Genomic DNA, 24,080 nt, shown 5'->3' with positions numbered 1-24,080 from the left:
AGATTAATGTTGGGTCGACACTCTTCTTTTGCTTCTTTTCCTACATCCTTTTCTCTTTTTCTCTCTTCCGACGTGGTAGTTTTTTGTTTGTCCGTCGTTACAAAATCGTATTTTCCGTTTAATTTAACCAGCGAGTTTGAATTGCGGTCAATTTTCGCCGGTGTAGATTGCAGGGGGTGCGCTATAACGGATATACACACGTACGTATATACGTTTAGGGTATATTTTTTAGTTGGGACGTTGAGAATGAGTAGAAAAATAGTATTTATCCGGGCCTGGAAAACCAATTTTCTGGCTGAAAAGGATTAAAGAGATTAGGAAGCACTACGCGAGCAATTGGCAACCCTACCGCGTAAACAGATTTATCGTATTGAATCTAATTTGTTCCGTGGAGGGTAACGGACGGTATAACCTTTAATCACCGTCATTGATTCACCCGATTTCCATTGATTTGTGTTAATTAGTGACACCCGTAAGGCATCCGCGAGGAAACGGCGGCGTTGGCTCGGTTTTCGCCTTCCGGGCTTTGTTTCTAATTTTGCCCACGAACTTCTGTGATCCAGGACATCAATCTCGATCAGCGAGTTTCCGAGCTCAAGTATTGGTGGGCGAGCGGAAATAGCGAATGCTACGAACGAACAATTTACCAAAACATGTCAAACACCTACGGCGAAGAAACTGTCGATAAACTTGCCGGAGAGGGACAAATTGACCCTTGAAGTTCGGCGTCTAGATTCCGGTAGAACCAATCATCCGCCGAATCTCAAGAGTATAAAAATTTATCCTGCAAATCTCCACAACACTCGATTCTTCATTTCTCCTCCACGCATCTCAGCAAAAAATTATGGTCGCGACGGTGTCGTCGTGTGGATTGAAATTTTTCTTTCAATTCGTCGCTGGTTCATTTTTGCGAGTCGTTCTCTTCCGTCGCTCAAGTCAAGAGCGCGCCTATACTTTCAGCCCTCGACCATCAGCTACAAGACTCACCCCTAGTGCTATTATTGCTCGCCTGTGTTTCACCGTTCCCCGTCACACCGTCGCAGATCTCGCCCTGGTGTTCTATAGAGGGTGTCCCAAAAAACGCAACAGGAATTAGTGCAGCTGACGTGTGCTTTCCAACGCGTCTTACAATTAGATTAAGAGCCGGGGATTCGTTGCTTTGACGCTGATCACTGAGCTCAGCAAATGTCTGCAAGATTTACGCGTTTAATCTTATCTCTGAAAACTTCAACCCCAGGCGTCATCGTCCTATTATTATGTGAAGCTTACGTCGCACTATATGATTAGCAGGGTGTGAGATCAAAGTTAAAAAAACTAAGAAAGTCCAACGAATCTTCGTAAATCATTACGTGCATTAACGCTTGTTCGGAGCCAAAATTTCCCGCCGAGCATATGTGGTGCGTAAGAGTGTACATCAGAGACGAGTAATTAAAGCTCAAGTATAAGTCGTGACAGACGTGAACGAGAGAGCGAATAATATCGATCCAGACGTTTCTAATTGGCACCCGATTCCCTCGGGTGGTTTCCTTCGATTCCCCAGCTTATACAGCCGCCAACCCTCCGCGATTCAACAGTTCGCCTAGCCGATGTTCCCGCATCATCTCCCTCTGCACCTTCGCAAAGTTCCACGCTGAACACATACGCTACACTTTGTTTCCGTTTCTCATTGCCTCCCACATTTCTTCTCCCCGTTTTCTTCTCCCCCCATTGAACCGTCGAGGATTGATAGGCCTAATCGTTGCGTGCGTGCGGCCGGTGCGTGTGTGAAAAATAGTGCGTAACAGAACATAACGCCAAGGGATAAAGGAAAACTGGAAAGGACCCTTTACCCTCGGGAGAGGGGCCGAGGGAGGGAGGGGGGGGCGCTAAGTGAAACTGCTGGCGGCTAGAATCGTTTCCTAGATATTTCATTGCGCGTCGGGGTTGTTCTGACTCAACGCCGTGCACCGACGGCTTTGGTTCCGTGTATAGAAACTCTACGTAAAGTAATTTTACGCCGTGTCCCGGGGCGTGTCTCGGTGGCGAAATCGACCTCCTCCCGCAAAACGAAAATTTAGTAAAAATAAAAGAAATATTCGATTCCACGGAAGCGGGGAACATACGATCTTCTTTTTGTTTTTATTGTTTTTGACTTTCTTCTGCTCGAGGAAATGATAAAATAACGCTTAGACGCGAACATATCCCCCTATTAACGGGAGTACCTAATTAAAGCGTCACGGGGTTGGAAAAATAAAAAGTAAGAGAAATTTTAATTCAATTTAATGTTACCGAACACGGTAAACAACTTGTCGGATATTCGCGAGAAAAAAAGTATCAGAGCGTAATAAAGAGGGCGACTCGATACCCACCCTTCCCCACTTTCCTACAGTCGCTAACTTTTGTCCTCGGATAAAGTGAACCGTTACTCTAGAAGAAATCATATCTCATGTAAAGAAGAATGGGGTGGATATATGGTGAACATCGATAAAACTTATGCCTTACTATCGATGTTTTTTTTTTCTGTCTTTTTTCACGACACATCGTCGAGCGAGATGGTGCAGTGATCATTATTACGTACAGACGTGTGTAGTGTAGAATTTTAACGAGTCGTACGACGGAGTTTCTATAGAAAATCAAGAAGTAGGTACCCACGTACCTAATAAGACTTAATCAGCCGAGGCGCTGCTGTACCGGACCGACAAAACTTTCAACTAACCCGCTAACAAACCAGAAACTGCCATACGTGTATATATATGCGGTTTATACAACGAATCTGCAGCGGTAGCAGCACGTGCACGATGGTCCTTGAGTCTAGAATTGAATGCGTTGAAAAATGCGTAACAGAATTACACGTAGCGACGCGTGCCGCACGTTTAATATTCACCGCATGACGGCGTCAACTCACGTGTCTCTACAGGATTTGTAAATTCAAAACTATATAGGTATACGTATTTATACGTGAACCTCGCATTCGTAATGCACATCTCGGTGAATGAAGATGGAAAGACGAGAGCACGGTCGATCGGGACTTAAATTAATGAATAAAGAGATAGAGCCAAGATTGCGTACACGCTCCGCGCTCACGTGACGCACCGCAAATTTTGTATATTGTATCGTCCTATGGATTAAAATTTAATCCGAAATTTTGTTTCGAATGATGAAAATTTACCGATCGCGAAAATCCAGATTCGTCGTATGACTGGAATATCAACTCATGAGGTTGAAGAGGATCCCATAGGTGGGAAAGTGAACTATAATTCCTGAAGGAATTTATAAATAAGATAAAAGTGTGCGAAATTTGGAAACTCGAATGGTGTCGAACAGTCCCTCTTCGGAAGCTCTCGATACCGTTTCACACCTCGCGCATTCGAACGCTGAAGAACCGGACTGGTTCTGAACCAGAGAACAGTGGGCTCCTCCGTTTTACCTTCCCCATAATGTATTATCTGGTTCTATGATCTTGTGCGAGTATCTACTTTGTAGGAGTTGAGGCGTGTGCCCAACAAATGACCATTCTGTCGTAAGCATACAACTGACTACAGGGGTTGAAAGGGTGAATACATTAGGGAAAGGGTGATAGGCTTGTATCACGGCTATCCAGACCTGACCGACGCGGGACCAAAGGCGAACAAGAAACGCGACCGGGATGAGAACAATATACCCTTACGGTATACATATATACATGGGTATGTAACTTTGTCTCAAGAGAACCAGAGGCACGTGGACTCGTCGAACACGAGCAGCATTAATTTCCCGAATTATGGTACACTATCTGATTCATAATCTCAATCTATTCGAAAACTTGATGAAACGGCCGTTTCTTTACACCTACACCTTTTCTTCTACGATTGAGTGCACATCGATTTCACACTTACTTTTTTTTGTCCAGTTGTCTCCTTCTGTCACAAATAATCGATTGACTCTCGCGCTTCAAGCATGTTGGCATCAGAGGTTTTCTTATCAATCGCGTTTCTGTCAATCCTGTTATTGGATGGCCGTTACATCGTATAGGTTTGTGGTAGGCGCGTTCGTTCATCGTGTGTATTCTCGACAGTACGAAAGCGTACGTACTTGTGTGGTGTGTAATCGTTCACGAGAAATATTTTTATGCCAGCAATTTTATAGATTGCTTTTCCGCATTCATTTTTGCTTTCTCAGTAACGCTAATTCACCCCAAGTACAGCGTATACACACGACCTCGTTACACGTAAATTTTTCTCGTACCAGGAACGGGGGAATTTAACGATAGGGAAGAACAAACGCATCTAAAAGGTCCCGGGAGGGGACAGAAAACGATAGGAATGGGGTAGTACAGGGAATTGCGTGCTTTTGTTTGAATTTTTTCTTTCTTTCATTCTACTCCACTCATCGAACCTACCTCTTCCACCTTTCGCGCGCGTCAAGGTTTAACAATTATTAATACACAAGAGTTCATTTTTTTTATCTCTAAGTGGCTGTATGAGGTATCTTTCGAATGTACTTGGCTCTAGACTCTGCGGAATCTCTTGATGGTATAAATTATAAGTTTGCTTTTCGAAAGACCAGCGAGGGATTAAATCATATTATCCGAACAATATTTTTGTCAGAACAATTACGGATATTAAATTTTGTAAAATCCACTTGTGGGAAAAGCGGGGACAGAAATCACCGGTTTTCCCAAGTGAGTTCGACGCGATCACGTTGGCCCGATCGAAGCTGCCACGCACAGTCAATATTTCAATACGTCAATAATCCTCCCCAATAATTCCGTCCATTATTTTTATGGTATGCGGAGAGGAGAATTTCTGTAATAAACGCCAATTCACTTATCGTCTGGCTTGGGTCGTTCGCCATTACCCATATTCGTAGCGCATGTTTAGCGAGAGCAAGAAACGGTACTCGCCCGAGGCTGACTGGCTAGCTGTCTAGCTGGCTGGTTGGATGTCTGGGCACGTGACTGTATAATTTCATCATACACACGTGAATACTGGCTTGATTGGAGATGACGCGTGGATGATGTACATATTAGGTTCAACACAAACCGTACCCCTTCCGATCGTACAAACGCACGTGAGTGGTTGCAAATGCAAAACCCAACTGGCCGCGTGTTTGCCATGAGCGATATACGTGCAGGTGTACAGACGTACTATAACGTGCAATCGGAACGTGCAATTCAGTTATTTGACAAATTTGGTTGTCGACTATATGTGCATGCATGCCCGTCTATGCGATGTTTGACGAAGTAATTTCGCGGTGGAAATTTGATACCACTATTTTAATTTACCGAATTGAAAGGTGGTGGTAACCCTCGCGTACGCGTATTACGTACCTACGTATCTGGCTACCCGTTGCTGCTTTTTCAACCGCGAGGAATTTGATTCCGGACGGATAAGTTGATAAATTGTAACCTTAGGTATTCAAGTATAATGCGGAGTATCAAAACAGTGACTAACAACGAGTGGGAACGTGGGAGGATAATTGCGTGCGTGCGACGTCGTGGTATAGTCGCGGTCACGGGTACGTTTTTTTTTTTTTTTTTTTTTCTCTAATTTTATTCAACTCCGTAGGATGTAATATATTTTTGAAATCCGTCACGTTGGTAGCGCTATCGCGGAACCGGGTAGTATTTCCGGGTAAAAATTATGACTCGCTATTATCGTTATGAATAATGCAACTCCATCGAAATATGGAAATTTCCGAGTACCGTGACCCAGAGTCGAGAGTTTAAACTTTTCTCCGATCTTAATTCACGAATGACTGGTGAAAAGTCGATCCTTGCGGTAAGTCCGTCTTCATTAGCGTCGACTGCCTCGGTTGCACCCTTCGCTACTCGATAAGACCTACCGGATATCACGAGTGGATATAACGAGAGAAAACGGGGCAAGGGTGGTTCGCTTCTCGAACGTTGAAGTCCTTCAGCTGTTCGAAATCGATTCGCGTCCGCATTCGACTGGACTCCGAATTTGTCTGAAATAGAAAGAAGCTCGGCTCGATAGAATGAAATTGACTGAACGCGACAGTTGTGGGGAAAAATAATTGTCATTTCATACCTTGGAGTCCGGCGATATCATACGGACATTCTGGACTCAGAAATGCGTTGACAATTAAACGTGTAAATGTGAGAAACGTTGTTGTTGAATTTGCGGACGAAACATGAACGGTATGCGATACCCTCGGTTGTTGTACGTGTACATGTATACACGTGACATCAAGCTCCACCGCGAGCAGAGAATTCGGTACTGTTGTTTTGGTATTCACGGTGGCTGTACGGGGTATGAAAAGCGTCAGTTTTATCTTTGAATTATATTCATTGAAAACAAAAACCCCGCACGCGCACGGGCATTCCGGAGGTGGACAATTAAATCAAATTAATGAACCCCCGCAATCACCCTCTTGTCCACCGTGTATAATACCGGGCATTTCACCGCACACAGAGAAAATGTATGTTCCGTAATTTATATAACGTATCACGTGATAACGCAACCCCTACCGCTCGCCGCTTCGCAAGCGACGCGAAGATATATACGCCAGAGGCCCTAAGGCTACCCGGGGACAGCATGGCTCGTTCCCACGAAAGGACGGAAGGACCACATCTGCCCCCGGGATCCGGCGAACCGCCCGTCCCATGCCCGGCGGACCGACACCCGGGACTCATCTCGAACCATTTCACGCTCTGCACGAACGGTACAGTGTCTACACTCTATTGCATTGTCTCCTAATTAACGCGGTGGGTATCGCGTGTATTATACGGGTATACGCGACTTTGTAGGGAGTGCCAGGTGAAACGCACGCTGCTTCGCCCCTTGACCCCTTCGCCCACTCGACCGCCGAAAATTAGAGTTGCGTGCCAATTTCAAAATTGTAGCGTCCTCTCGATCGAAGTACATCGCTACGATCAACCTCTTGCAACTTATCTCGAACTTCGTCGAGAGGATCCACTCGATTCCAAAATGACGAACGTTACGTGGAAAATGTGTAAATCGAAAGAGGAAGTTCGTGGAGTTCGACGGTAATTGCTTCTCATTCCTTACGGTCATCGCCGTTTGTCGTTGAAACGAAAGATTGTTGCACTCTCCGCCCTTTGTTGTCATGTTGTCATAAAATATTCCGAAAAAACGATGTCCGTATAATTTTCTCCTTTGTCATACTTTCCACGTTACGTACGCATACCGCGGCGCCACAAACTAAGAATAATCGGATAAATTTTTTCATAACTACGGCATATGAAAAAAGACTCCCCGTGGTTGCGTGAATTATAATCATCGGTTACGTTATACCGAATTCTAAAATACATGCACATAAATCCACCCTGACGTGTCCGGACACATACGCGCGACGAAGCCTCCACGCGTCACTAGTGGTACACGGTCGATCAGCTTCCTATTTTCTATATACCCATGTGAATATGTTCGCGGAGGTATTCGGACACGTCGAGTCATCGCTACGACACGCGTGCAATTTCGGTAGAAATACGCGTGTCGCCTGCAGATATCCCGCGTATCCCGTAAGAGTATGAATCAGACTTTGAAAGGGAGGCGAAACTTGAAGCGTTATACCTACCCGATGTGAACGTTAAACGCACCGCACATTTATACGTCTTTCCTCTGTTCTTACGATCGGAAACTCTCTGCGTCGTCACCCTGGAAATCTAGAATCCGACGAATTTCGAAATGTTTGTCATTGACGCTCGACAAAAGAGATCTTCCAGTACCACCGCGCCACGCCTGTACGGCAGCTTATCGCAATTGGTACACATCGTTGCGACGTGGTATACCGTTGGCTCGTCGCCACCTGACAACACGCTCCGCTACGCGACGCAAAACCTACACACCCCGTCACGGGGGCGTTCTCGGCAAGAATTATTCATGATCGGGTATCATTGCGAAGACTGTATGAAAAGTTGCTGAATTTATACCGTTCCCATCATCATTTGGAAACGGAATATCGCTCTATTCGTGGGAAATTTAGCGGCACCGCTCGTCGACGCGAATCGTAATTCAGAAGTTGAAGGGTCGGAGTGCTTCCGGCGTGATTTCAATTTACTTGCTACGAACAGAGAACGCTGGTAATTGAGAGAAAATTACTAAACAACCGTACAAAACAACGAAATTACTAAGCGACTAACAATAAGCACGGGCCCGCTTCGATGATGGTTTCGGATCCGCACGCTCTAACACGTAAGCGCAATCCAGGGTCACCAGTTATCTACACATGTCAATGAATATATTATATTCACAGTACATTTGTACGCATGTGTTCATTATACGCGATACGTGGGTTAGCGATTCGGTGTGATATTATTGCCTATAGGTACGGTATAACTGTATTGTGTATAGGCGTACATATATGTACACGGGAATTCTCCCGTTTGTAATTATGTTTCAGCTATTATTACGGCATCCTTCCGTTGCTACACTGATCCTTTATTACGTGGGACATGTAATCCCGAGGGATACAAGCCCAGCACACCCTTAACCAGACCAAATGGTTCGGTACAGGACATGCACCGCATCCTCCGAACCATGTCCCTCTACTCGGTCAAATACGAACGAACACTGATTGGCTCGGACAATGACTTCGCGTCATGATTTTATATCCACACACTCGCTCGTGTTCGTCTATAACGAACGAACGAACGAAAAAATATTCCCTCTCGCGGAAGTTTACAAGAGAGTAAACAGCAGAGATATATACTTGTAACTTTCATATCGTACGATTGCCACTCATTTGTTGTGGATAATTTTTATATAATTACTTCGTACCACGAGAAACGGCTACAAAACAAAAAAAAATAATTATATATCACGCATGCAGCAAAACCTTTGGTGGGATTCGCGTGCGTCGGTTATAAAATTTAATAGGGTGATCGTGCGCCGACGTTGAGTCCGCGCCGTTTGGCTTGTTAGAGAAATAAATTTTCTAGTTCCCAACAATTAAATTTGTTAAATAGTACGAATAACGCGTGTAGGCGGCGACATTGAGAGAACGCGGTTATAATAATTAGCCAAACAAGACATTGCGTTAAATAATCATTTAACCCGCAGATGTTTTATGTAACGTCTGTTCAATCTATCGTTAATTAGATTACGCGTGACCATTAATTGCTAAAAGTTCTTCATAGACGGTGTCTGTGCACCGTATGTGGAATTATTCAAAATCTCGTACCATTATAGCACGATATTTCTGACCATTTCAAGTTACCAACGAACGATGCTTTCTCTGGTCCGGCTGAAAGTTGAAATAGGTATCTTTTTTCGTCTGATAACATTATAGATTTCACTGAAATGCATCTCGTTATACGTGCATAATATCTCCATCCTAGACGTGACCACTATTATTATTACCAGCCAAGATCATGTGGTTCCTGAAACTACCAAGCTAATTTCAATCATCAGATGTGATACGATGAGACTTGTTTATTCATCAATGAAATTATATCATGGAATCTGTTCGTACTGTACATGTACTGTAATCTTTCGTTACGCGAATGTTTGTAATGCTCTGCTAATACATTTTCTCTTTGCTTTGAATCAACTTCTTATGGACTTGGGATAATCCATAGAACCCTTTTATAATCCGAAATTTAATAATTCTCACTAACATAAGTTGAAAGCTTTGGTATCGTGAAAAGTTATATACGTGCACACGTACAGATATAATATATATTCGAGCTTGAAATCATGATCCCTGGTGACGGAACATGTATGGGAACGTAATACACCTGTGTTCGTGTATATGTCACAATGTTCCTTATTTCAGGACAGATATTGACGTCTTACGTAATATAGTCAGATAATTATTCGGTGCCCTATGAATTTTCTCACAACGTTCATCAAGGTGAAAACTTTTAGTCGTATAAGTTTCGCTTGTGAATAACAATATCAGTAGAATCTAATTGTAAGTATAGTGAAATGTACGCATTTATGCATCACGGCGAACTTTGTTACTCTGTCTCAAAGTTCAAAGTTTTCTTCGCTCAGCTATATAGTCTCTTCTTTAACACTCCGCTTCGTGTGTCTGAAGAAAGGAGGGACGGGTTGTCGCGATCACCCCATAAATGAGAAGCTGCGAGTTTCCATCAAGGATCGCGGCGACAGATCCGCGGTCAAGGTGGACTACTCAGGCCCCGGGCATGCGCCAAAAATTATAAGTTACACTGCACCCGCCACATTTATTTCCCTAATGATAAAATCCTTCCGCAACTTTCCTCTGAATATTGACAACCCGTTGACAGATGGCTGTGAAATATCCGACTAACGAAGACGTCTGTCACTTGAGACATCAAGGGTGTGTATTATATAGAGGAGAGAATTTTTTTATTCAATTATACCGTTTCTCTTCACCAGATACATCGTTAGGATCGTCTCAATATATATATATATATATTATATATATATCGTAGCCGCGCGACAGGTTCGCGGTGAATTGTTTTTACAACGTAATACAGCGTCGTCTGCTGAATTCGATAAATTAGATGATGGTGAAAATTTAGTGGGAGAACTGTCGACTGAATAACCGCAATGCCCGAAAGATCTGAGGCGCTCGCTTGACGATGTCGTTGGAAAAGACAACGCTGCAGAGTATATTATAATGCCAAATGGTAGTCGTCACGTTTAAATCTCAAAGAGCAAAAATATAGACCCTCAGCTTAAAATATAATTGAGTCGTAAGCAATACCGTTGATCCGAGCAACCATTTTCCTTCGTCATATAAACTATATTTAGTATTCTCGGCACTTATGACGGCTACCGTAAGACTCGAGTATTACTTTCCAGGCGGCTTGGATCACAGACGAAAAACATAAAGAAAGAAAAAACCAAAAAAAAAAGAAAAAAAAAGGAACATCAAGTCTTTTGAAAAGAAAAAACCACCCACTACTCGAGCTATAAACCGTAAATTGACGAAAGCCTCGCGCGAAAAACGAAATACATGTAATCCTTCCAGGCATGACACTCGAGATTCCTGGTCAAACATCAGGGATAAAAATGGATTAAAAATTCTCATGAAATACGAGACCCGCAAACTGCGATCGTTGATTAACGCAATTTTCTCCGCAGAGAGAAACGCGTCGAGATTATAATGGGTGGTAAAATTTTTGTTGTGTAATTGCTAACTCTTTTGTCATATTTTTTTATGTATCATGTTTTTTTTTTTTTTTTTTTCGGTTGTTCTTCGAATGAGTCAGCGCTTTGTCGGCGCTGAAATGCCTTTTTATTTCACTTATAGCCGTACTCTGCTAACTCATTTATTCCATTACCGAGCACTTTTATTTTCATATGGGCTAACGAAAACGAAAAATCGTTTGTTACAGGATTATGCGAATTCCCGTCCAGTTGGAGCGGTCACTGGTTTCAAACTGGAAAACCGGAACCAATTTTCGTGAATGCTTCGGTACTGAACAACCGAACATGTCACGAAAATAAAAATGACATGTACATCGTTCGCGAACCGTAAGTACAATACAACAAACTTATCTTTCGTTTGAAAAATTTCTTTCATCGTAGTACAGGCCAAAAACTCAAAGGCCTAATATTCATATTTCAGAGCTGATAACTGCTATCGCTGTATGATCATCAACGAACGTCATGAAAATGTCATCCAGTTCAGAGAAGGTGAGCCGATTCATTCGTTTATTCATTATTATTATTACTACTACTATTATTATTATTACTTCAACTAATATAACGCGACGCATTCTTCGCGGAGAGCGAGCTAATTTTTGCGACCGGTGTAATCATTTCGAGTGGAACGGATAAATATTTTTTCTTACAATTAGATGATATCGTTTTGGACGGATCGGTGAATTTTTCTGAATATTCTTGCACGTCTTCTTTACTCGTATATAAATATATGCCAAGTACTTAGAGATTATATGCGCAAAGCTGCAGTATTTTATGGTCACACGATACTATCGCACCATTTATCGCTCTTATCGACGCACAACTAATGCACCATCAAAGATAGGTGCGCCTCATCGATGGTAGATAAAATAATATTTACCTAGTTCACCGTTCATTGGATATACCTATACTATACGCAATCTAGAATTTCACCTACTTTACACACACACACACGCACACACACACCTATCGGTCTTGCGTACATTTCCGTCGATATTTCACGTGTAGTAGCCATGTGATATACGTAACTACAATATGGGCGCAGGTTAATTCTCTATACGTAGTATAATTGAGCCACGGAAATAATTTATTGCTCAAATATAATAACATTGCGACAGGGGAATGGCCGGTTTTTTTATAGATTCCCGGACCTGAGAAACTATATAGTTCGACTGATTTTTTACTTCTATGTTTCTTCGGAAATCAATATTATAGCGGTTTATTTGTTATACTCCGTCTCCATATATGTATGCATACAGGTTCGAAAATAATTTTCATAGTATCTACCAGTTCAATTTCCATTCGAGTATAAAATAAGAATAAATGAAAAGTTGCGTCTCAGTCAGTTTAGCTAAAATTAGACTCATTTCCAGAATCCAGAGGCTGTGATACTTATTTACTCAAAGATATAACTCGCAGCCCAACAATTCCCGGTAATTTTTATAGTCATCAGAAGTAGAGAATCTGGAGATTTTTTCCACGCCTCGCATTACTCCGATCAATTTGGTTGGAGGTATTATATCGATTAATTTTGATATTTTTCATTTTATTACAAATATCGCTCAGATATATAAGCCTGATTACCTGCAGGTACCTTACGATAGATCGTTTCGCTTTACACGTATTCAATTTACCGTATAAGCTATACTCTATTCAAATATTCCCGTGGACTCCTCATATTATTATTGTATATTCTCTACAAACTCAACGTACAAAGGCGAAAAAAATGTACGGCAACCCCCTCGGCTGAAATTTTTACATCTAATAGAACAAAGTTTTTCACCGTCTGTAGGCGGTGTGCGTGTTCATCTATAGCGTCCGTGTACAACGGAGGTATAGTGTATCTAAATTCGGAATAGCATACGTATTCCATTGTGGTCAGCGTATCGTTGTTTCCCCGCAGCGCCACGCACCCCTGACCGTAGACAATGGCGGCGAGCCATGCCCATCCTCTTGAATCCCTGGCCCCGGTATACCGTAGGCATGATCGTCATGAAGGCGCTTTCGGACCTATCGGGCTGTTATTCGAGGTTGACGGGCATACCGTAACTAGAACTGACGCCCATTGTGTAGCCATATTCGCTTCCTGTACAACATTCTCAAAAACCTCCTATAACCTTACCTACAGACGAAACGCTGTCTACCTATACCTACGTAGGCACATTATAGGCCGCGATTCGAAGTTGTTCTATACTAAGTGCCATATGGTTCGATACTCCCATAAGTTTTATTGTATTATCGAAAGAGAAGAGGAGAGAAAAAAAAAATTAAATATCAGGGCTGCTCCTTGCTAAAAGTCCTTAACGAAAAAACCGAGCTTTCGATAATACCCTCGATAATACCGGTTGGTTTTGAATCTCGCGGAAAACCAGTCGGCTTATTTTCCGTGAGAAATTCAATTATGAAATCGGACGATGCCGTGATGTTGAAATTCGAATATGTTTACGTTAGAAAAACTGGAGACCGGACTTTTTTTTATATGTAAGGTTTCTCGAAACCGTAACGGAATCACTTGCGTAAATTATAAACATATACGCGTTCGTTTGATTTACTCGGATGTTTTACAGATGTTCTATCCGTATACACATGTACAGAAAGCTTCTCCGTCATCGCCCTAGTTCGGTCGTTCTTTGCTTATAGGTGTATTATACGTGCGTTTATCTCGCGAAAAAGCCTTATTCTCTGTGCTCCCCTTTTATACTATAGATTCACCTAATCCTCTGAGGGGGTCCGTTACGTTGACGCTGTTCTGGGCATCTGGCATTGTTTCCGCTAGCTAATCAACGCGATATACTCGATCGTCTCGGATCTCACTTACTTTGCAAATGTTTCATCTAATTACGAATATAGCTTCTTAACGCGTACTACATAGCTGAAGAAATTATACGGATCGTGAACTAGCAGCGTATTATAGCCGTAAGGTTATACAATATCTATATGTATATCTATAACGAAGTCGAATCTTGGACGAGGGAATTAATACTGTCTAGAATATTTATTATTCGCTCGAGAGAGCGAACTGATTGTCGCACGATAAATTTATTACGCAAGTTTCAAGAAACAATACGTTTATAAAAATTATGATAATTTACCGACAATACTATTTATAAAAAATGAGGTCGACACCGATCGAGATTATGGTACTTTTAAAAAAAATCCAAGAACTGAAAAGATATTCGTAACGAATTAATCTTTCACCAAAGTTCCCATCACGGCTGCACGTACACCAGCGCGCAGTGACTCGTAAAAGTGAGAGAAGCTGCTGAACGATTTTGAAAGCTGGGAGTGAAAAATCTTGCTTCACAAGAACTTAAATTTTTTTCCCCTCCTGGTCTTTCAGTTTTTAACGATATACTGTAGCTCATCGTTAATTTATGACTCTGAGAGAAGGACAATTTCCTCATGATTTCTTATTGATTTGCTGTTTTTTTATTTTTGTTCTTTGTTGAATACTTCTCGTCGTTCGAACGATTTGACAATTTGTAATCGGTGATTTCCCCTGTACTGTTATTTCTGATAAGATGATGATAACGCGATCATTGCTATCAGTAAGTAAGCATTCAATGATATTCATTATTACACTTTGTAAGTAGGTTATATGTTGTTTACGGTATGTGCGACCTTTTCGTAAACGCTTTTATGTATTCTTCAGACATGCATTATAATAATCGTCGTTATTATATTCTGACCCCGTATATAAGAGTGAGTATATGAGGAATTACGCATTGTAGTACCAAAGTTTATTAGTTCTGACGTTAATTAAAATATTCATTAAATTTGCATACCATCTAACTATACCTAGCTAGCGGAATTATTACGTTGCTTAAACATGGCTATATGTATACTGCAGTATATAATACGTACCTACGTGCGGTAAATTTTAAAAAATTACGCACCCGCCTTTCGCGTGGTTTGCCGGTGTATGCACACTTCTAATTATTCGTTTTCGCGTACCTTGAAATATTTCATAGTCGGATTTAAATTGGAGATAGGGTTACTCGATGAGTTGTGCTTTTCGATGTGTAGAATAATAATAATGAAAAAAGACGGAGTCTCGGTACGTCTACGTCTAATTTTCTGGTTTTGCATCGTCGTATTTATAATGATAATAAAATCTCGAGAGCAACTGCGCCGCTGCCGAGAGTAATCGACGTACGAGGGAGCATCAAGTAAGTTAAGCGTCACCTCTGAACCCTTGACGCGTTATTATGTTAAATCAGAAATGTCATTTTCCAGGCGAGCGAGTTCTCAGGGTAAAGTCCTGAGGGATGATAGCTGGCGCGGACCCGTTTCCTCCTACCTTTAACGAATTTCGTGACGCGCCTACGGTAGTATATGCTCTTCGATCTGTGCGCACATTGAAGCTCTCGCGGCTTTTTCCAAAATCTCTAATTATGTACACAACGAAAAATCGGTCCACATTTACGTATAAAATGCAAAGTAAGGCACACCCGTTTGAATCGATCGTATAAAAACGATGAAAATCAGATTTTCCTCTAACCCTAAATCGTATATGAATGAAGTTAAATTTTAAAAACCTCAAACTATATCAAAACCCACTCTACTTGAATTCGTACGTGTCTACCTAACGGAAATGACTAACATAAATACCTTTTCCGGTGAAACTAATTCTAAATCCGGCAACTCGGCTGTGATTTCAAACGTACGGGACCCACGAAAACTACGCAACTTATCTATACACCGGTATACGTTCTCATTTAAGTAGTGCGTAGAAAATGGAAAGCGTAGGACACGGCAGTGCGCGAGGGGATGGTCGGTGTTGGCACAGCCTGCGGATGATAATTCTGAAAGGGCCACAGAAATGAGCCATCATAATGAATGCTGGTATTTCGCGGTTCAGCCGCCCTATAAACCTCACCGAACTATTATCCAGCCACCTCCTCTACATTCCCCCGTTAATGTGGCCGCGTGCACGCGTGTAGGCAATGATAACGCAGATTGCGTAGCTAGTAGGGATAATATTGCGTACTATGGGACTAGGTACTGTCTGCCTGTCTCTGCCTGTCCGCACTGTATCACTGTCTCAATGCTGGAACTCTAAGTGAATGTTCATCTCATACGGCATACCATCTCTCAGCTCTCAGTTCTCATGGACTATCGTGTGTATATTACAATAGCACACGTAGAACACCCATCTGTCCTCCCGGCTTGATAGCTCGTCCTTTTCATTCGGTGTATCTGTCAGACACGTTGTGAAAATCACTCGAAATTCCAGATTTTTACCAAACTCACGGAGATTTTAGTACTCGCATTATTCTTTGCGAAATGGACAATTTTTCACAATTTTACGCTGCATTGCTCGCAAGAAAGACAGCAAAATTCAGACACTTGTTCGAATCAGTTGTGTTGCCAAAATTACACCGTATATAATTGATGTACGATGAATGTCTGTACATATACGTAAGATACGCATGGTATTGACAGCTGAATTTTGGTTTTCTGTGCTCGTCCACTCGTGACATTGGTTTGAATTCGATATGGCAGTTGTTGACCCTCGGTGTACGTAACACATGGACCGGTCGCCGGCTGGTATATGTGTTTACATCGCGATAGGAAACTCTCAGTTCAAGTTTCGTCCCGCTGCACGGTGTACTGTATCAAAACACAGATACATTACGTATACTCAGGTATATCAGGACATATCTACGGTATCAATACTCGAGACGTTTTCCATGGCGTAAATTGACCCACCTGGAATGACCAAAAGTTCCACGAATGTATTATATCGCAACGTGGAAGCCAACGTTGAAAGAAATACAATAGGAATACCTCATGGAGCTTATTTTGCCTGATCGATTCATCGGAAAAATGTTTGAGGACGATGTTCGTCAGTTTCATCTTTTTATCGGTGAGATTTTAAAAAGATTGAGCAGCTGTTGTCCGACAGAAAATAGAAATAGAGGATATATGTATTATCTCGTCAATCGATCGTTCTGGGTTGTGCGTTATGTCGAAGTGACTTTGCTAGTTTCTCTGCGAGATTTTCAGAAGACAACGCGTGTCCTTCGTCACGTCCGCCTGTCAATCTTATACAGCCGTTTGTTACACGTGCGCACATCGAAGAAAGGTAAGAAAGAGGTTGCGTTTAGGTGGGAAGAAAAAAAATATACGTTTCGATAATATGTGTGTGATATATTAAATCTGAAAAATCGCGATGTCATCGAAGATTATTGGAGCGTCGCCGCGCCGCCCTGCAAAACCACCTCGGAATGGCGTTAGTCGTTAATATCGGCTTTGGATTCGCGCAGCCAACCGTAACCACGGAAATATTATCTGACCAAAACTCGACTCCGCAATCTACCGGTTTCCTATCTATACGTATGTACTACCTATCCGTTTCTCCATCGCTCTCCTTCTCTCATTCTGTTTCACGTACATTTTTATTATTATGATTATATTCTCCTCTTCGTAGTTCTGCTGAAATTGAACATCATCGTCATTGAATCCTGACACCACCGTGCGTGTGAACGCGTAGTGTTGCATTACCCGAGATTAGAAAAAAAAGAAAACGAACTAATTGTCCCGACAATTCTTCACCAGATAACAAATTGTTCCGGTGCATATAAGACCGTATAGGTATACATCATACACGACGTATTCCCCATCGTCGTGTGATTATTATCGCTATTAGGCTTTATTGCGCAATGATTCAGCCGAAACGGGCCTATACGGTACCAAGTCCGCCCTTACCGCCGTTTTCCTCCCTCCCATACTTTGCGGCTAATCCAACGAGAGACAAAATGCACGCGTGTGTCATTTCAGTATCACGCGGGATTAACATAAATAATGATCGAAAACGGGCGTAGCTGGCCCCGCGTTGTCGCGTATGAGGTATATACCGTCTATATAGGTATAGAAGGGCGTAGAATGTCGTACATACGACACATGATGTACGTACGTATGTATACACCTATTACCCGTATACCTCTTTATGTCACGTGCGAATTTGTATAGGTAATTGTTTGCAAACTAGAGATATCGCATTAGCGGAGATAACAACCGCACAATTGTGTGGTTACCGGTAAAACATGAATCGGTGGTCACGTCACAGACGTAAAAAGAAAGAGGGAGGAAAAAAGAGATAAACCAAGATATTTTGAGGTATAAGAATTGCCATGTCTGCGAGACGGCGATTAACTGACAGTGATTGACCCGAAATGGTATATGGTACAGAGAAATTGACGTGTTATATCATTCCTAATTCAAGACTCTGGCTACGAGTATACCACGTAGCGGTACTTGAGCGTAATAACTGACACTTTTGAGATATCGCCCACTATGTATGATCAACGGTGAGTTTGCTTTGATATTCTACGTGTAGATGTACCGTCCCGATACGAATAGAACCATAGGCTCGAACCGCATGTTTGTTCTAGGGCTATCCTAGAGAATCCGTGGAGACAAAAAATAGATTACTGATCGGTATCGCGTTCGCGCGCACATCCTCCTTTCTCTCGCCTCTACATGCGAGCGTGTATCTCCCTTTTACCTCTTCTATCGCCCTTTATTCTCTCTTTATTTTTCCCTTGCTGCTGCTGCCGCTGCTGCTCGTTTCACTCCACTCTCTTCAGACTTTGTCGTTTCACTCTTATCTCCCCTTTCAATCTTTCGTCGAGGGAGCTGAACAGCGGTCACTCATTCGTTGCTCGCACTAGTCACTGACCCTTTCGAAGAAAGTTTCTTTCAAAATTGCGTTATTCGTAAGTATTGGAAATTACGAAATTTTCCCTTTTTTTCTTTTGTACGTTTGCCGAACTTGTTAGTCGTCATTACGTTCTATACCTATTGCTAAATGTGATGTAAAATGTACCTCGATATCGCAGTTTCACAATCAAATATTGAAAATATCTAGATGACTAACTTCCCCGTATTAAATTCAACATTGTAAGTCGATCGATGAACAATTGATGGGATCTTATTAGTTATTTGTAGGCCCGGACACGTGAGAATAACGAACGAATGAGATTCAATTGATGTCGATAAACGAGAAATTAGAACAGGCGTAATGTGAACTAATTGTCATCCGAAAAACGATTTGTATTCGTTGAACAACATCGAAATCAATGGTGGATTCGCATTCAGCTGTGAGCCGTACACGTTCGATTCGTATAACAAGAAGTAATATGCTGCGACAGCTTCCACCGGCACATATAGACTACCTGTGATAACTTGGGCGCAGGTACATCAATACTAATTTGTGAATATATCAACCGATAATTTGTACATACCTACGCTATCTAATCAATGAATGACATTTTCGCATCAATTTACGTTTATTAGTCGTAACACATACCTACGTGTTATTGGCTAGATTATTATCATTGCCCGATTATACTCATCCGGTTATCGAACAACCCCATTCACTGCAATCTCAATACTGCCGCCCCGTGTGCGTCGTACAAACTCCGTCGTATGTGACAGATTCAATGAGACGTCGACGATATCATTGATTCCGTGCCTTATAGCAATGCATGAAATGCGGTGAGAATCGGAACGACAATTTCCACGCAAGCCACAGCGGGTCGAGTTAAATTTCGGAAATTGTTATCGTACTTGTACTCACAATGCTGTAAGGGGTACCCTGAGTATATTCCTTTCAAGAATGGAACTAGGTATATTAATTAAAGTGTTATTACACCGTAATCATGAACGTCCGGTGCTATGTGTTTCACTTTGTACAAAACACGGGTGTAGGTTTCCCTCGCTCCTCGCTCCTCGCTCCTCCTAATTCTCGATTCTCCTTCCTACCCAACGAGATGACTGCACAATTGGAATTAAATGTTGAGATCAGAGTCGAGAGCGTAGGTATATACTCGGTATATTTTGAATGTGAGGTAATTTGAAAAATGAAAGGATCAAGTTACGGGGCCGCTACTCATGAAACAACTCCGCTGCGAGACTATTTCTCTCCCTCTGTATAGTATCGGGTTTCTCGCGGCGTGGTGAAATTTCGAAAAATTACTTCAGCTCTCATCGGGACATGAACGAGATAAGTACATATGTATAAGGTATATATAAATACATGTATATATATATGTATATATATATACCCACAAGTTTCTCAGCGTTCGAAAAGCTCTTAACTCGGCTCTGCTAAGTAGGTACAAAGTGTAACGTCACGCCGTTGCAGCTATACGGGGAAGAAGGGATGCGAGAAGAGTGCATTTTTTAGAGCACGGATGGCCCTTCTCCTAATTAATACGCCCAATTTTCGGTGGGAATTGACAAACGAACCACTACGTCTCATGACGATCATATCCTGAGATGGTCCTTATTTTGCATGACTTGACGCTGAATTCTCCACCTCCATTTTCTTTCATTCGAAGTTTGACCGGATCGAACCTTGTATGGTTTCCAATGGTAGAAAAAAAAAAAAAAACATCCGAATTCCTCGGCAGTTTTCAAATATCACTACAGATCGGGTAAAAAAAAACTGAAATCAGTATTTTTTTTTTAAGTTGTAATTCAAGACCACCATGTTAAAATTCGAAATATACTTAGATTGGCGGTAAAGATGATTGTTCGGTTGAGCAAGAACATTTGTAAAAAAAAATTTCCCGTTCATATGGGTATGACTTTCACTCATGAAGGAAAATTTTTCACTTCCACATCGTTATACACGCGATGAGCACCCTCGTTACTTTATCGCGATGAAATAATTCATAAAAATGATGACTCCAAAGTACCGTCCGTTGTCAATTAATTAGGTTACCTTGAAATCAGGGAGCTAATAAGTAATGCATGATCCCAGTAGTATAGTATCGCGATGGAAAGAGGGGGATTAGGGGGAGAGTCGCTGTCGTTGGTGTGACGCGTACGAGAAAAAGCTACGTGTGTCCGCTCTCGTGTACGTTCCACTCTTGGGGGTGCCTCAGCCGCCTCGCTGGAAACTCGGTCAAATTAATTTATAATAGGTTTTAGAGAGTCCCAACCTCCCCTTCCGCCATACCCCCCAGTGGCCGCGGCTCTATCGAGCATTTGCCTACGTGCGATACACAATTTCCGCTCATAAATTCGTTAGGTATGGGTTATATAGGTGAGTTTCAGAGGTTTGGTTAGTCGAACGTGAACCGGTGTCGAGTCACGCCCATGTCGCGCGTGAATCACATACACGTATTACATACACGCAACGTGTACCTAATACGTGTATTTGTCGCTATGTACGCTTTGACTACGATGATTCATGTAGTAATTTTTATTCGACCAAGGGCAAATACGATAACTCATTCCCGAGGACTACGTCATATTCCCGTACACGTACGCGTTCTATCTGTATACACATATGTAAGGAGAATTAACGCGCGAATTTTTCACCCCGTACCCTCTGTACGCAAGTACGGCGTAGGTGGTACACTGGAACGTGGAAAAGGCCCCGCACAAACGTGTGGGTAATAACGTTTTGAATTTTGTTCTCGACAGTAATCAAGATTTGATCGAATCACGAAAATATCAAAGACACGATTCTCTGGCTATACCTTATCATACGATCAACCCACTCGAAATATCCATCAGTTTCATAAACTTGTTTGCATCTACGTATACGTAGGCATTATATCCACCTGTTCAAGTATATCGGTGTACGTACAAAACCCGATATCGGTTTTCGATTAACCGTTATACCGCTGAGCACGACGTGAATGTGCAACCGATGAATCGAACGTGCCGCAGATACAGAGAGCGTATACCGTATAGGTGCGGAGTGCAGAAATTTTTGTTACATACAAACAGAATGAGAGGAGAAGAAAAAAAAAAAAAAAAAAAAAAAATGGGAAGAAAAATATACGCCTATCCGGCGACCCTTGCACCGAAACTGTGATCAACTTTCGGGAATAGCCCGGTGAGATTATAGTCTTTGAGCGTATCTACCCTTTATTGCCGAACGCCTAGCGCCAGGGGTTAGGGGTGGGTTAAAGCCAAGACTAAAAGGCTCGGCTACTCTTTTCCACGCTATATACCTATGTATTCTATGTACTATACGTATGTATTTTATACGCTACATACCATGAGGCTGTACTTGTATAGATCGCGCGAGTAAAAGTGAGAGCGAGAGTGAAAATATGGAGTTAGCGAATGGGACAAAGACTTTGGCACTGCAGGGGTGAACCTCCGGAGATATAGGGTTGGGTTGGGGGAAGCAGGCTGATGGTAAATGTGACGAGCGTCTTGCTGATCAAGCCTACGTAACCGACGTCGTATCGCCTCCCTTTCAACCACCCCGTATATCTCCTTCTCTCTTCTTCTCCTCGTCCTCCGGTCCTCCTGTAATTGATTCCTGTCGCTTTTTATTGCCGCGCGAGTTCTTCGGATTGCGTGAGTATCGGTATCTGCCGCGGGGTCTCGATCAATGACGGTCTATGGAACCGTGAATTTATAGCCCCATATATTCGTCTTCGCTACGACGTATAGACAAATTGGCTCTCTTCGCCCGCTTCGGATCGCCGGCCCTCGACCGCGAGTTTCAGAGAAAATAGGAACTCGAACGAAAAAAAATTCAGTCCTGCAGATTTCCATCCTTGCTTACGAATCTACTTGAATCTTATTCGCTATTATCGCATGTGGGCAGGATTTGTTTTTTCGTAAAAATCAAATGTCCACAATTGAAAGAAACTGTTGAGATTTCCCTGAACTTAACGATGTACACAGATGAGCTGGGAAAGCGTCTGCGTTGACATGAAATGATTCAAGAAAGGATCATTCGCAAAAAAAGTAAGATGATTCGATCGAATAGTTATGAGTTAGCAAGTAGTCGACGATCTTGTTTCCAGACCACGATGCCAGAGTATGTTATAGTGAAATAACAATGAATATTCTGATTGCATCATTCGTGCGATGTGTTTCGATCCTTGCCGAGTCTCAAGATGAAAAGTCCGTTATGCAGCGATGTGTGGGGTGGACGTACTTCTCTTTTATTCATACATATAAGTATAGGTGATCGGCTTGTGCGTCGAGCTTCCGAGGGTTTAGAGGTAAGGGGAATAAAACGAAGTTCTCTACGTGAAATCAGTTCGCGAACTACCGACTGCGACGTCCGGAAAAACTGCGCCTTTCTCGAACACCGAGCATGCACAGTTGTTTGGAGAATTGAAACTAGCGAAGCTGCTCTCCTGTATTCTTGAAATGTGCTGCAAAAGCTTGAAATGTATAGTGTGATCCATGTAGTATATTCGCGTATAGGCGCATCGCGTATAGTTGACTTTTCATGAACGTACATAGATACATGGTCTATAGAAATACATAGACCATGTATATCTGCCGATATTCAGTACATGAAATTCTTGCAGCGCCGTGGACTCTTGCTATACCCGAGACAAAGTCTAGGGGAGCTTTTTTTCATTGGTATGTTTATATACTATGTAGGTATATGTGCAGGTATGTACGTACATACGAGGGTAGTTCAGGTGTGTATTACGATACGAAAACAGAAAGAATTCCGCAGGGAATGTAATCCAACCCTTGACACCCGGGGCGTCGTGACGCGCCACCGTCGGTTTTGGCGACGACAAATGTTTAACAAACAATTCGCTATCCGTCAAATCGCCGCGAGCGAATAACTGCAGTATGTAGAATATAATACCTATGTACGTACATATATGCATATACATATAGCCGTATGATACCTGAGCGTTATCTACGAGGAGTACCTACCTACGGTATGCGAGACGAGAATCTCACGTTCGCTCGACGGTGAAATTCTATTGTGCTTTATAACTACCTTCAGCGCGTGTGTTCCGCGTGCGCATTTAGACATGGTAATTGATACATTGCTTTTATCCGAGAGACTGCAAGCTCAGTTTTAATTCGTATAATTTATTTCCAAATTTGCCGAGTCAATGTCTTCCCGAAACGCAATTTGACCGAGCGTAAGTACGCATAGGTCGGCATAGGTATTACGCGCGATATATCGATATACGTAAGGTGAAACCCGTATCGAATTTCCGTATGGAAAAGCCTTTGTCTTCTCATTAGCGGGTCCTAATCCCG

General features: G+C 42.2%; 1 protein-coding gene across 1 annotated transcript in view; it reads left to right on the top strand.

The window, feature by feature from the left end:
* LOC105691407 overlaps window positions 1-24,080 on the top strand; it is a 133,797-nt gene that overhangs the window by 98,542 nt on the left and 11,175 nt on the right. The window contains exons 3-4 of the mRNA XM_012409861.3: window positions 11,270-11,408; window positions 11,503-11,570. Of these exons, the coding sequence (XP_012265284.2) occupies window positions 11,270-11,408; window positions 11,503-11,570 (207 nt within the window). The remainder of the gene's footprint in view (window positions 1-11,269; window positions 11,409-11,502; window positions 11,571-24,080) is intronic.

This window comes from Athalia rosae, chromosome 1, assembly GCF_917208135.1.
Source record: "Athalia rosae chromosome 1, iyAthRosa1.1, whole genome shotgun sequence".
NCBI classification, from domain to species: Eukaryota; Metazoa; Arthropoda; class Insecta; order Hymenoptera; family Athaliidae; genus Athalia; species Athalia rosae.
This window is presented reverse-complemented; position numbering and strand designations above follow the sequence as displayed.